We start from the raw sequence: 13204 nt of genomic DNA, 5'->3' as shown, positions 1-13204 counted from the left end.
GAGCGGCTTCGCTGCCCGAGCGAGCTATCGGTTCAGCCGGTCCCTTCGCTACCGCTTCTCTGCGCCGCCTCGCTTAGTTTGTCCCCTCTCTGCGGCGATGACAGTGAAGACCGAGGCTGCTCGGGGCACCCTCACTTACTCCAGAATGCGGGGCATGGTAGCGATTCTCATCGGTGAGTGCCCGAGTCGCTGGATTTCCCACCGAGGCTATGCCAAGTGGAAATTTTTTGAAGATCCTGCATCCGATTAGTGCGCGTGGCGTCGGGTGTTACCAAGCCATCTAAACGTTTCTCTCTCTTTAATTCGCAGCTTTCATGAAACAGAGGAGGATGGGCCTGAACGACTTTATTCAGAAGATTGCCAATAACTCCTATGCATGCAAACAGTAAGTTGGGGGAACTGGGGCACATAAAAATTAGTATAGTTTAAGTTCACCAGCAATAAGGACGTTCTCGTCACTGTGTTGATCAGGAAGCCTAAGACTTCCCCGGGGATGGGGATCCCCTTTCAAGTTCTAATTTACATTTTAAACATTAAAATTTAAAATTAATTTGCGGATTTGGCTTGTTCTAAAGCTGTAAGATAAAATTTTGGTGATTGCCTAATTCACCTCTGTCTCCAGGAAGAACAACCCTCATCTCTTTATTTAACTGGGTTTATTATTTTCTTTGGCTAATTTCTTTAACTGAGTAATTTATTTGGGTGTCTAGTTTAAACACTGAATTCTCCGGAAAATTCGAGCCAGAAACTCACTACTTGTGCTGGTGCGCCCCCTTGTGGCGAGTTAGGAGGTTCTAAATTGTTCTTTTTTTCTTTGTAGCCCTGAAGTTCAGTCCATTTTGAAAATCTCCCAACCTCAAGAGCCTGAGCTTATGAATGCCAACCCTTCTCCTCCAGTAAGTATTCTCCATTTGTAATGTCTGTGAAGGAATCTTGTAAATGAGTCAGTATTCCTACATTGATGAATTAAAATGGCATTTCTAGGAATTAGTATTAAGGCAGGAATGCCTCTTTAGTTCACGCGTAACAAGTGACATAAGCACTTAAGAGTTGAGTCAGTGGAGTATTTTCAATGGCATATTTCATAAAAGATTTATCTGCTTACAGTAACATTGTGTAATCTCCACACTCCAGTTTGAGAAATTAACATGGATAAAAAGTAGTTTTGAGTGTTTGCCTCACTCATTTGCAGATGTAACATCTTTGACAGCGCCTATACTTTATTATCGATGTCTTCCTTTGAAACCAAGATATTAAAAGAGAGCATTTTATTTTTCAGCCAAGTCCTTCTCAGCAAATCAACCTTGGCCCATCATCCAATCCTCATGCTAAACCATCTGACTTCCACTTCTTGAAAGTGATCGGGAAGGGCAGTTTTGGAAAGGTAATTTCAAATCTGATGTCCCCGTTCCCTACGTAGCCTTCCCTGCACTTATTTTACCATCTCCCTGGATGCAGACGGCAAAATGATGTTTTTAATTGACATTTCAGGTTCTTCTAGCAAGACACAAAGCAGAGGAAGCATTCTACGCAGTCAAAGTTCTACAGAAGAAAGCGATCCTGAAGAAGAAGGAGGTACGTGCAGTGCTGGTTGGGTTGCGGTTGGAGATAAGACTTCCATTGAGTAGTTTCACCTTGGAATTTGGGTGCCACATTGAAATTTGCCACTAAATCTTGATTGTCCTTTTCCTAGGAAAAGCATATTATGTCGGAGCGGAATGTTCTCCTGAAGAATGTGAAGCACCCTTTCCTGGTGGGCCTTCACTTCTCTTTCCAGACTGCTGACAAATTGTACTTTGTCCTCGACTACATCAATGGTGGAGAGGTGAGCAGAGGGAGGATGAGCTAACTTGTCCGTGCACGATTTTTAAAAAAGATGCGTAGGGGAGGAAAGTTACCAGAATTAGCATTTCCTTTAACCATCCAGCTCTCAAATAGTTAATAAGTAGACTATTTAGGGCCACTTCCTGCAATTGTTCTCTTCAGCTATATATGTCGAGACTAATTAAATGCATTGTTATCAGGCTTTGGCAAGCGCAGACTGACTTTGTTCTGTCTCCCGCAGTTGTTCTACCATCTCCAGAGGGAGCGCTGCTTCCTGGAACCACGGGCCCGTTTCTATGCTGCTGAAATAGCCAGTGCCTTGGGTTACCTGCACTCCATGAACATCGTTTATAGGTGAGCTGAAGTTCTCCTAAGGCAGCCTCCCTTTGTGGGTATAAAGGAGACACAGGAGGCCTAGCCTTGGACCGGGCCTTAAAATAATGTGTTTATGTACAACTTGGTCACCTAAAACCAGATCCCCCAGCATGTGAGCTGTCTTGACTCCAGGCCACTAGGGAATTAGCCAACTAGGATTGGACCTAATCCAGGATAGATTAGCAGAACAAGGACTCCCTTTTTTATTCACGACACAACTGCAGTGAATGTAAAATGCTTCTAATACCCCTAACAATTCTCTTTACAGAGGTTTTCTTACGAAGTGAAATTAACTTGTGCAACTACCTTTCTGTCGTTTCTTTACAGAGACTTAAAACCAGAGAATATTCTGCTGGATTCCCAGGGACACATTGTCCTTACTGACTTTGGGCTCTGCAAGGAGAACATCGAGCCCAACGGCACGACATCCACCTTCTGTGGCACACCCGAGGTAGGAGCGTCCTCCACTGCTGCCTGGTCCGCCCCCTCCTTCCCAGAGAGAAAGCGCAGTAATGCGTTTCACCACAGAAAGACTCAACTGTTCTGAGATTTCTTAGTCCAATTCAGTGCAAGTAAAATACACTTGCTATTTGATGCAGCATGAGATGGTCCAAGACCGTATGCTGCTTTCATGAAAGCTAGCTGTTTGCAAGATCCATGTCAAAAAAGATTTCTAAATCCCCAAGTAAGATGCTGTTGGGTGGCCAGTCAGCTTTCAAGTCCAGTAGTTTTATCAGGAAGTCATCTAAAGAAATACATCCTCCAAGTGGATCCAGGGTCTCTCAGCTCTTTCAAAGTGCATGCCTGGCCTTGGGATTGCCTGGTTTCGCTGGCTCTAAGCTCTCTTCTCCTGGTCTGTCTTTCAGTATCTCGCACCCGAGGTGCTTCATAAGCAGCCTTACGACAGGACTGTGGACTGGTGGTGCCTGGGGGCCGTTTTATATGAGATGCTCTACGGCCTGGTGAGTAGCACATTGAGAACCATGGAATATTGCCCCGAGGGATAATGCTCCCTAGAATGTAGTCTTCTTACAATCCAGACTCTTCTGGGCACATAGGCCCCATTGCATACCTGGTCCTTGTGTCTTGACCTTTATCAGTAAGCTTATCAAATGCTGGTAAGAAGCATATTGGTTATTTTATAAGTGTTGTAGGGTGAATTCTTACCTAGTAGATTTTTCTTTTGTAAATTCACATTTTAGTAGATATGCTTACACTTAACCTATGTGAGCGTGACAAACATGACTTGATCAGCGTCCCTGGTACGAGTTGCCAAAGAGACACTTAAAAATCCAAGGCCAAAAAATATCAAGAAAAAGACATTGCCCAATCCAAGTTCATATATTGCAGCTTAAATCTTTTTCTCTATTTGATAATATGTGCTGTACAAAGCTTCCAGGTAAATATTAAGTGATTGTCTCCCTTCTTTCAGCCTCCTTTTTACAGCCGAAACACAGCTGAGATGTATGACAACATTCTGAACAAGCCCCTCCAGTTGAAGCCAAATATCACAAATTCTGCAAGACACCTCCTGGAGGGCCTCCTGCAGAAGGACCGGACAAAGCGGCTGGGTGCCAAGGACGACTTTGTGAGTGTTGCTTCCTGTTCTCCTGGTTGGCTGGGAAGTGCCCTTCTCGAATTCGGCCTGTTTAAGTTAACCCTGGTGTGTCTTCTCAACAGATGGAGATTAAGAATCATGTCTTCTTCTCTGTAATTAACTGGGATGATCTCATTAATAAGAAGATTACTCCTCCTTTTAACCCAAATGTGGTGAGTATCTTTCTTCTAAATATAGGGGGGCCCCAAGGTCATTTCTTTAAAGTCAGATGTGGTGGTGGTGGTGGTGGTGGTGGTGGTGGTAGAGAGGGGAGGGTCCTCAAGGAATAAATTGGCAGATATTTTATTCATGGACCATTATTTTACTACAGAAAAAAGTAGAATATTTGTCCCAACAAAGCTCACAGGATTTTTCAACACACTTATCAATTAAAGTACCCAAAAGGGGTAACATTGCCCTCATCATTTAAACTCTGCGTGGCCTCTGGGGGTCGTATCTGAAATGGGTGATTATTATGGGAGTTTCCGTATTGTGCCCTAAAGACCTGAGCACCAGAATTTAAAGCCCAGCCCTGTATCCAGTGTGGATTCTTAACACTGACTGTAGTTTTCCCTTCCTGCTGCAGAGTGGACCCAGCGACCTGCGGCACTTCGACCCCGAGTTCACTGAAGAGCCCGTCCCCAACTCCATCGGCAGGTCCCCCGACAGCATCCTCCTCACGGCCAGCGTCAAGGAGGCCGCCGAGGCCTTCCTAGGCTTCTCCTACGCGCCTCCCGTGGACTCTTTCCTCTGAACAGCCGGGGGGTGGGTTCTGAAGGATTTTCTGTGTGTTTTGAAATGTTTTAGTTAGCCTCTTGGCGGAGCTGCCAACTGACAGGACATCTTCAAAGAGAATTTGCACATCTCCGGGAGCTTGCACATCTTGGCAATCTTATTGCACACTGTTTGCTGGAAGCTTTTCGAAGAGCACATCCTCCTCTCAGTGAGCTCATGAGGTTTTCATTTTTATCCTTCCTTCCAACGTGGTGCTATCTGAAATTCGCATTAGAGTGCCGCCCTAGACAGGTGCAGTGGTCCTGTCAGAAGGACGCTGCCCTAAGGAGGGTCTCCTGGGAGGGTCGGTCTGGGCTGTGATACCGAATCTTATGAAATGTGCCTTTTCTGATGAGATTGTGTGAGCTCCAAAGCTTTTCCTATTGCAGTGTTTCAGTTCTTTATCTTTCCTTGTGGATTGCTGTGCGAACAGTGGTCTGAGTGCGGTATGCCTGAGCACAGATGGATTTAGTTATAAGCATCAATGTGACACTTGCAGGACACTACAATGTGGGACATTGTTTGTTTCTTCCATATTTGGAAGATAAATTTATGCATAGACTGTTTTTTTTTGTAAGATATAGTTAATTAAAATTTATTGAAATGGTCTTGCAATGACTTGTATCCAGATGCTTAAAGAAAGCATTGCTGCTATAAATATTTCTATTTTTAGAAAGGGTTTTTATGGACCAATGCCCCAGTTGTCGGTCAAGCCTGGTGTTTTCATTGTTTAAAATGTCACCTGAAAACGGGCATTATTTATGGGGTATTTTTTTGCATTCCCAGTAATTGTATGTATTGTATAAAGTCTGTACATTGGGTTATAACACTAGTATATTTAAACTTACAGGCTTATTTGTAATGTAAACCACCATTTTAATGTACTGTAATTAACATGGTTATAATATGTACAATTCTTCCCCCCTTCCCATCACACACCTTTTGTGTGTGTGTGATAAACCAGTTTTGGTTTGCAATAAAACCTTAAAAAATATTTACATAAATTGTGTCATGCGTGTTCTTTTAATATAGTATTTTGGTCTTGGGGGAAGAGGGAGTTAGAGAACAATAATGGGTTCATTTAAAATCTAAAACCAGGGAAATGCTACTGTAATTGCTTCCAATAGCAGTAGCTACTGAATCCAGGGGAGTAGAGGGTGGTCTTAGAGTCAAATTTATATCCCAGGTCTTCTTAGCATTTATGAAGTCAGTTATTCATAAATCCATCCAAACAAATCCTTTTCAAGTTACCGGTCTCACAAGGACAGCCATGATGTAATGTTCCCTATATTTATTGCGTGTCCTATGACGTTGACAGCTGTTTGTTCGGACATTTAGCTTGTCTGAAGTAACAGGTAATGCTTTCAACAAATATTTGAGCACCTACTCTGGGCCAAGCTCTGTTCTGAGTGCTGCGGATATAGCAGTGAGCAAAGCAGACCAATTCCTGCCTTGATAGGAGAGGCAGACTTCTTCAGTGGAGCTGTTTATTGAAAGGGGGATCAATATCATAGTCTGCACGGGTAGGAGAATGCCACCGAAGAGGGTGAGGACGTTTGTCATGAATGGAGGTGTTCCCCCGAAGCCAAGCTGGCAGGACTTGTAGTTTAGGGAGTACCCAGAGCTGAACCGAGCCCAGTGCTGGCTCGGAACGATCCCCAAGGAGCAGCACATTCCTGGCGTGGACCAGAAGCCCGAGCCTGTGCACAGCCAGCACTGCGTGGACCCAGCATACTCGGGGGCTGGCGTGCAGAGGCCCCTCCTAGAGCTCATGCTGCTGGAATATTTACAGTGGAAGAGGGGGAAGTAGCACGATATTAGAGCATCTTCTTGTGTCCAAATTTTTGGGCTTTTATACTTTTTTAGGCCCTTCACACAAATTCCTAGCAAACAGGGAGTCAGCCCCCCCACCCCAACAGTTGATCTTGCTTCTGCTTTCGCCTCTAAGCCTACTGCACCCCCTCTACCCTGACCGCTCAGTCTGCAGAGATATTTCCCCAGGGAAAGTTGTCATCGTTTTGCCTTTTATTGTGCCTCTTCTATCTCAATCCCACCCTCACCCCCAACCCCACCCCCAAGGCTTCTCAGGGCTGAACAGGTGTTTGGAGATTACTTAGTCCTTGTCCCTCATAATCCATTGAAGGAATAGGATCAAAGTGACTCAGCGACTTCTTGCAGAAAGTGGCTTCCAGTCAAAGGTCTGCCTTTTAGTTGCTGTGCTCTACCTACCATCAGTAGCTACATATTAAATCCCCAATAACCCCAAATGCCAAAATCAACTACAGCGACGGAGAATGTAAAGCCTACATTCTCCTAGTCAAGATGGATGCTAACTCTGACAGGGAGGTGATCTGCATGTCTCCCCCTCATTCTCATTATAAGTAACAGTTATGAATTCCTCCTTGAACAAAAAGTACTTAAATCACATTTTAATTTGAACACAGTTCTTGCTGGCTAGAAATCCATAATCTGATTATAAATAACTCAAAGGGGCCAGTCATGCATTACAAAGCTTATTGATTTTTTTAAGGATAGGAATTTGGTTTATTGGGTTACAGTCAATCACTATCTAAGATCTGAATTGCATTGTTCAAGAAATGAAAGGAGCCAGAGGAATCCCAAGTGTTGTCACACAAGTGGGAGGAGATTAGATCAAACAAGTGGGTGGGACAGGGAACCAGGCAAGAACAGGGAAGTCGAGAAAGGACAAGGGATCAATAAAAAAAAAAAAAAGGCAAATATTTACTATGCTCTGATGTCAAATGATTCAAGTAATGTCCAAAAGCATTCGCACAGAGGTTTCTTTTACCTAGAGGAGTGGTGCACATTCTTGCCAGCATTCTAAACTACGTTTGAGCATGATAGTTGCAAAAGGAGACAAACTCTCTTCAAAACTCTCCAGCTTTGGGTCTGCTCAGATGTGAGTATGGGGGAAATCACTGAGCTCAAATTCCCCCAAGTTAAAGTGGGACTCGAAACCACTGCTCCCATGAAGAATAAGTCAAACACTGTGCTTAGAGAAGTTGCCGTCTACCTAGGGAGACCTAGCACCGACCCATGGAATATGACAAGTGGTGAAGGAGGGCTTTAGAGGACTTCCGAAGTCCAGAGGTTCTCTGTGGGGTTGGCCCATTGGAGCAGGCGTCTCAGAAGGATGCCAAAGATTCTTCTAACCAATTCTACTTCTAGGGAGTATAATGGGATTCAGGCCCTGAGAATTAGACATCAATAACAACCTATACTATTGAACTCTTACAATGCCAGACATTGTCCTAAGTATTTTATACTCTCTTTAATCTTTAGAACAACCCTGCGATGTCAATAGTGAAGGAACCAGCACAGAAAGGTGATTGGCGGGTTAGTAGTGGTGCGATTAGAAGTCAAATCATGACAGTCTGGCCCCAAAGCCTATGTTTACAACCATTACGTTATTCTGCCTGACAGGTGACAACAGAATATAGAAGCAAAAAATTGTGTGCTTGTTAGTCATTAGCATGATGATGTTAACTTAAGATGGTGTTAATCAGAGCAACATTTCTATTAAGAAAAACACACTTCTCTAAATTATTTAAGCCCAATTTAAGAAATTACTTAAATATTTTTCTCATATGGCGTGGAAATTGTTAACCAATCACCAAAGCCAACAATTAATTACTATTGCTTAGACTTCACTAGTGGCTTATACGTGATCTCTCCTGGTCTTCTTTGGACACTACATGCTTGCTATGTAAGAATGTGTTTATGTTTTCTCTGCTTTCCACATTTTTCTGGAGGACTTTGGCAACAAGACTAGGAGCAATCCTTGACGTTTACTTAGTGTTTACTTATAACATTGTGTTCAGAGATATGTTTGTGTATTTGGAAATCTTGGAAACCATGGATTCCAATGGGCAGGGTTCTTGATTTCCTCTTTTCTGTGCTGCCTGTTCTTGCTCCACCTAGGGTATCATGGCAGGCATGATGATGATGCTGAAACAATAATATATGAGGTACAGACTGTTCACAAGAACATGTACATGAAGACAATCACTTCTTGTGAACAGTAGACCATAAAGACATAGTGTCACTTTACGTATACACACAAAACAAATAAGTGGCTGACAATTTGTTCAGATATCCAGATGACTTAAACACAATTCTGCTCAATCTTTATTTATTGCCACTTTAGATAGTCATAAACTCTCTTTTTTCAATTATAGTTTAAATACAATATCATATTAGCTTTAGGTGTACAACATAGTAATTTGACGTTTATATTTCTCACAATGTGGTCACCACAATAAGTGTAGCAACCATCTGTCACCATACAGTTATTATGATAATATGGACAATTTTCCTTAGGCTATACTTTACATCCCCGTGACATATTGGGTTTTTTAAAATAACCATAGAGGTTTGTACCTCCTATTCCCTTTCTGTATTATGAATTTCTCTGTATTATGAATCTGTTTGTCTTGTTTTATTTCACCATTTCTTTTTGTTTTATAGATTCCACATATAAGTGAAATCATATAGTATTTGTCTTTCTCTGTCTGACTTATTTCACTTAGCATAATACTGTCTAGGTTCATCCATGTTGTCACAAATGGCAAGATTTCAATCTTTTTATCCCTGAGCAATATTTCATTCTGTGGTGTGTGTGTGTGTGTGTGTGTGTGTGTGTGTGTGTGTATCCCAACTTCTTACCCACTCATTTCATTTATCAATGGACACTTGGGCTGCTTCCACATCTTCACTATTGTAAATAATGCTTCAATAAACATAAGGGTACATATATCTTTTTGAATTAGTGTTTTTGTTTACTTCAGATAAATACTCATAAGTGAGAACCTCTATTAAAGTTTATTTAATTAGAATAATTGAAGTTAAGCTGGACAATTTGGGGTTCAAATTGAAAATAATGATTCTATTTTCCTCTAAAAGATCATAAAAAAGAGACACAGAAATGATCTAATGCTTTAAATAAATTACATGCTACTTAATAATGCGCAATTTTCAAATAAAAAATATTTGAAGATTTTTTTAAAAATATAACAAACAAAAAATAAAATAATCAGAGAAAAAGAAAGAATGTAAAAGAAATGATGTTTCATTTATACATGGATAACATGCTCAAGGCCAAATAAATAAATAAAAACATGACAGCTCAAAGTGAGTAATAATTTTACAATTGCCTCATTCAGCCCAGCCCATCCCAATTTCCCTTCTCTGGAGATAACCAACAGTAAGCTTTTTGTGTGTATCCTCTTAGAGATTTGGTATGCATATACAATCATAAAGGCTTCCAATAACACAGAATTAGAATTTTAAAGAAGAGCGTAGAGGAGGTGTCTTGATTGCTGTTTGATTTTTTTGGTATCATAATTGTTTATATTTTTTTAAAAGTTTAACATCTCACTTGTGTGATTCTAGTGTTTAAAAATACTTGGTGCAATATAGCTCATATTGCATGTCAAATTTTTCATCTGCTGCTGAATGAAGACATAGCAATCTGGTTTCATGTGGCAGATTAAACAAAGAGGTAGACTCACTGAGACACAATAGTTGACTTTCAAGGTGGCCCTTTGCAACTGTGTATGTTTTTTGCCTTGCCCTCAGTCTTTAGGTCCTAATACTTCAGCAATGTCACTCGAGCTACACACTTTCTAAAACAGCTAGAAACCATCTTGATTCTCCCGTCACTAAATAGTTGTTATGCCTAGGGCCCACATAAAAGTTTTCACAAAAGTTACCTGATTCAGAGATAATACTTTCCATTTCTTACCATCCTTCAGTGATTCTGCCTAACAACTGTCTTGTCCTTTCCCATTTCATAGAAAAAAAAAAAATCAGGGTAGGAAAGATCACTAGGTTCAGAGGTGATAAACTCAGTGCCTTCAGGAGCCAGGCTTGTAATAAGACAATAAGAGCCATATTCAATGTATTTTCTCTTAAAAGCATTGAAATTAAAATAATAATTAAGATAAAAAACAGAAACCACTGTGTTAGCTAAGTAAAATGAGTCTATGGCCAGAAACATCTATAAATTTTCTAGTCTAATCTAATATGCAATTATGTAAATTTTAATGAGCTGCCTTGTCTTTTGTATTCGTGACCTTTTGTATTTGTTACCTATGAGCAACACAACAAAAAACAAAGCCCATGAACACTAGGAATGGAGAGCTCTGCTTCTCCCAACTATGCAACAGAGAGGAAGGAATGGGCTTACAAGAGCACTAGTTTTCATTAGATGACACAAAGTCCAGCCATCCAGGTTGATAGAGATTGTCCCCAGCTTCTAATCATATTCACACACCTCGTGGTTCCAAATCCCATCCAAATTCCAAAACCAGTGTTGGAAAGGAAGCAGGCTCTTTAGTGTATCATCTGGGAGCATTTTAAGAGGCCCCCTTTTTAACAGACCACTCACTCACAAGGGAAAATGGATCGCACATTATTTATAACTAGAGGCCCAGTGCGTAAAATTTGTGCAGGGTGGGGGAGAGGGGGTCCCTCAGCCCAGCCTGCACCCTCTCCAATCCGGGATCCCTCTCGCAATCCGGGACCGCTGGCTCCTAACTGCTTGCCTGCCTACTGGCTTGATAGCCACCTAACTGTCCCCCTGCCGGCCTCATGGCCCCCAACTGCCCTCCCCTGTCACCTGATCACCCCTAACTGCCTCTGCCTCAGCCCCCACCACCATGGCTTTGTCCAGAAGGAAGTCAAACGGTCAGAAGATGTCCAGTCTCCCAGTCTAATTAGCATATTACCCTTTTATTAGTATAGATAATCTGAAGAATTTTCTGTCTTCCATAAAAGGACAAGGAATCAGCTTGGCCAAGCTATCCTGAGTTACAATGAACAGGAAGCCAAGAAAAGAGATGTTGAGTAAATTAAATTTCTTTTAGTTCTCTTAAATTCATGTCATAAAGTAAAAGTGAATTGTATTACTCTACTCACCAACTAAAACAGAGCAGCATAGTGCTCCAATAGCCTGATATTACATGCCAACCTTAAAAGAGAAAAGAGGTGAATGATACTTTCATAAAAGCTTTCTTCTTTACTTTTTCATCATTGCGAATAGCAGTGTCATCAAATCCATGGGGGAAAATATCTAGGGTTGTTGAGGGAATATCTGGATGTAAACCAGAAGATTTAGGTTCAGATTCTACCTCTGTCATCTTGCTAAGTCCTCTTTTTCAATGGGGATGCTAGTAACTGTTCCGCTTTCTTCACAGGGCAATGCAAAGCTCTAATAAGAGAGACATTGTATGAGAATGGGCTTCCGCTGGCTGGGAAGTGGTCAACTACTTTCAGAACCTTCTTAGAAAACGCCATGCCTCAGAGGTATCAATTTACACAGTCATATTAGTTTACACAGTCCTTCAAGACTTAAGGTCTCTAGGAGTTAAGACTTTTCTAACAGATTGTCCTACTGTGAATTTTGTCACCTAGAAGTCAGTTCTTAAACACATCTCAATATATATGTTTATTTGAATGGACTTTGAAAATTCTTTCCATTTAAAAGCAGAAAGCTTTTTCAAGGAATTAAATCTTCAAATGCAGAAATTAAGAACTGTTCTCCATTTTGCTAATCCTTAACATGTTTAAATCTTATATGTGAACAATGAACAAATAATTGAAAATATAATGTATATTACTAAGTAAAGAATATCCAAATAATCATTTCACTATTCTTTCAGTTGTTTATTGTTGTTTTTTCATGAAAACCACTTGGAGAGAGAAAGAAAAAAAATAACCTGCATTCACAGAACACTTCACACTACCTCTTGTTAGCTCATTTTATCATACCAGGCAGATAAGGTAAATGGGGTAAATTATATCTATTTCATTTTACATATGCTAAACTGAGGCTCTGAGAAGTTTACATGAATAGGCCCATGGAGTAAGTGGAAGAGTCAGACGTGAGCCCACTGCTTCTGACAACAGAGACTTTCTCTTTCCACGGCTCCTTTGAGCATCAGGGTGTCGTTACTGAGCAGAAGAGTCTCCAGGAATGGATAGGCCAGCTGTCTCATCCCCCTTCCATAGAGGTTGCCCTTTTATGAGTCAGACACTTGAAACTGAAGAGAGAAACCAAGGTCACCAGTAAATAACTTTGGAATATGCAGCTCAAATGTGAATGGGCCATTTTATAGCTCCATTAAAATTTGTTACAAATCTCATGAGAGGCGGTTTCTGATGTTTAATGGTGTCTGAGGCCTGTGTTTAAGGAATAGTTATACAGTACTCTACATTCCTCATAGAGCTGATGTGAGAATCAAGTGAAAGAAGGAGTCTTTACATATAAGGAATCACGGTCCCGACTTTTATTGCCTGACCCGAGACCCTTCAGCAATGTGTGAAATAACATCAACCTCAGTCTGCAGCGCCACCCAGTGGTCCAATAATGCTTGAACTTTGTATGTATCTTCTTGTTTTCAGATGGTAAATATTATCTGTATTACATACCTGTTCCACAGGCCTTGTGCTCACACTCAGTATATTTCTTTCAGATTTTTTATTTATGTTATTTTGTGACTGAATTTTATGTTCATAAATCATAACAACAAGAAAGAGCCAAATTTCAGAGCATAAATCCATATTTTTTTTAAATTGATTTCAGAGAGGAAGGGAGAGGGGGAGAGAAACATC

The 13204-nt window shown here is 41.0% G+C and overlaps 1 protein-coding gene across 3 annotated transcripts in view; it reads left to right on the top strand.

The window, feature by feature from the left end:
• SGK1 (serum/glucocorticoid regulated kinase 1) overlaps positions 1–5574 on the top strand; it is an 8329-nt gene extending 2755 nt beyond the window's left edge. Inside the window, exons 1-12 of one of the 3 annotated variants that reach the window (XM_014533839.1) lie at positions 14–173; positions 310–385; positions 821–896; positions 1280–1384; positions 1492–1575; positions 1694–1825; positions 2066–2178; positions 2527–2650; positions 3066–3161; positions 3632–3787; positions 3880–3969; positions 4383–5574. In XM_014533839.1, the coding sequence (XP_014389325.1) occupies positions 98–173; positions 310–385; positions 821–896; positions 1280–1384; positions 1492–1575; positions 1694–1825; positions 2066–2178; positions 2527–2650; positions 3066–3161; positions 3632–3787; positions 3880–3969; positions 4383–4550 (1296 nt within the window). In that variant the 5' untranslated portion in view covers positions 14–97 and the 3' untranslated portion in view covers positions 4551–5574. Of the gene's footprint in view, positions 1–12; positions 174–309; positions 386–820; positions 897–1279; positions 1385–1491; positions 1576–1693; positions 1826–2065; positions 2179–2526; positions 2651–3065; positions 3162–3631; positions 3788–3879; positions 3970–4382 lie in introns of those variants that run through there. The other 2 variants (XM_014533840.1, XM_014533841.1) reach the window with 2 other exon arrangements.
• Positions 5575–13204: the final 7630 nt, after the last annotated feature.

Source organism: Myotis brandtii, unplaced genomic scaffold, assembly GCF_000412655.1.
Source record: "Myotis brandtii unplaced genomic scaffold, ASM41265v1 scaffold123, whole genome shotgun sequence".
Lineage (NCBI taxonomy): Eukaryota > Metazoa > Chordata > Mammalia > Chiroptera > Vespertilionidae > Myotis > Myotis brandtii.
Note: the sequence above shows the minus strand (reverse complement) of the source record. Positions and strands in the feature narration are given on the sequence as shown.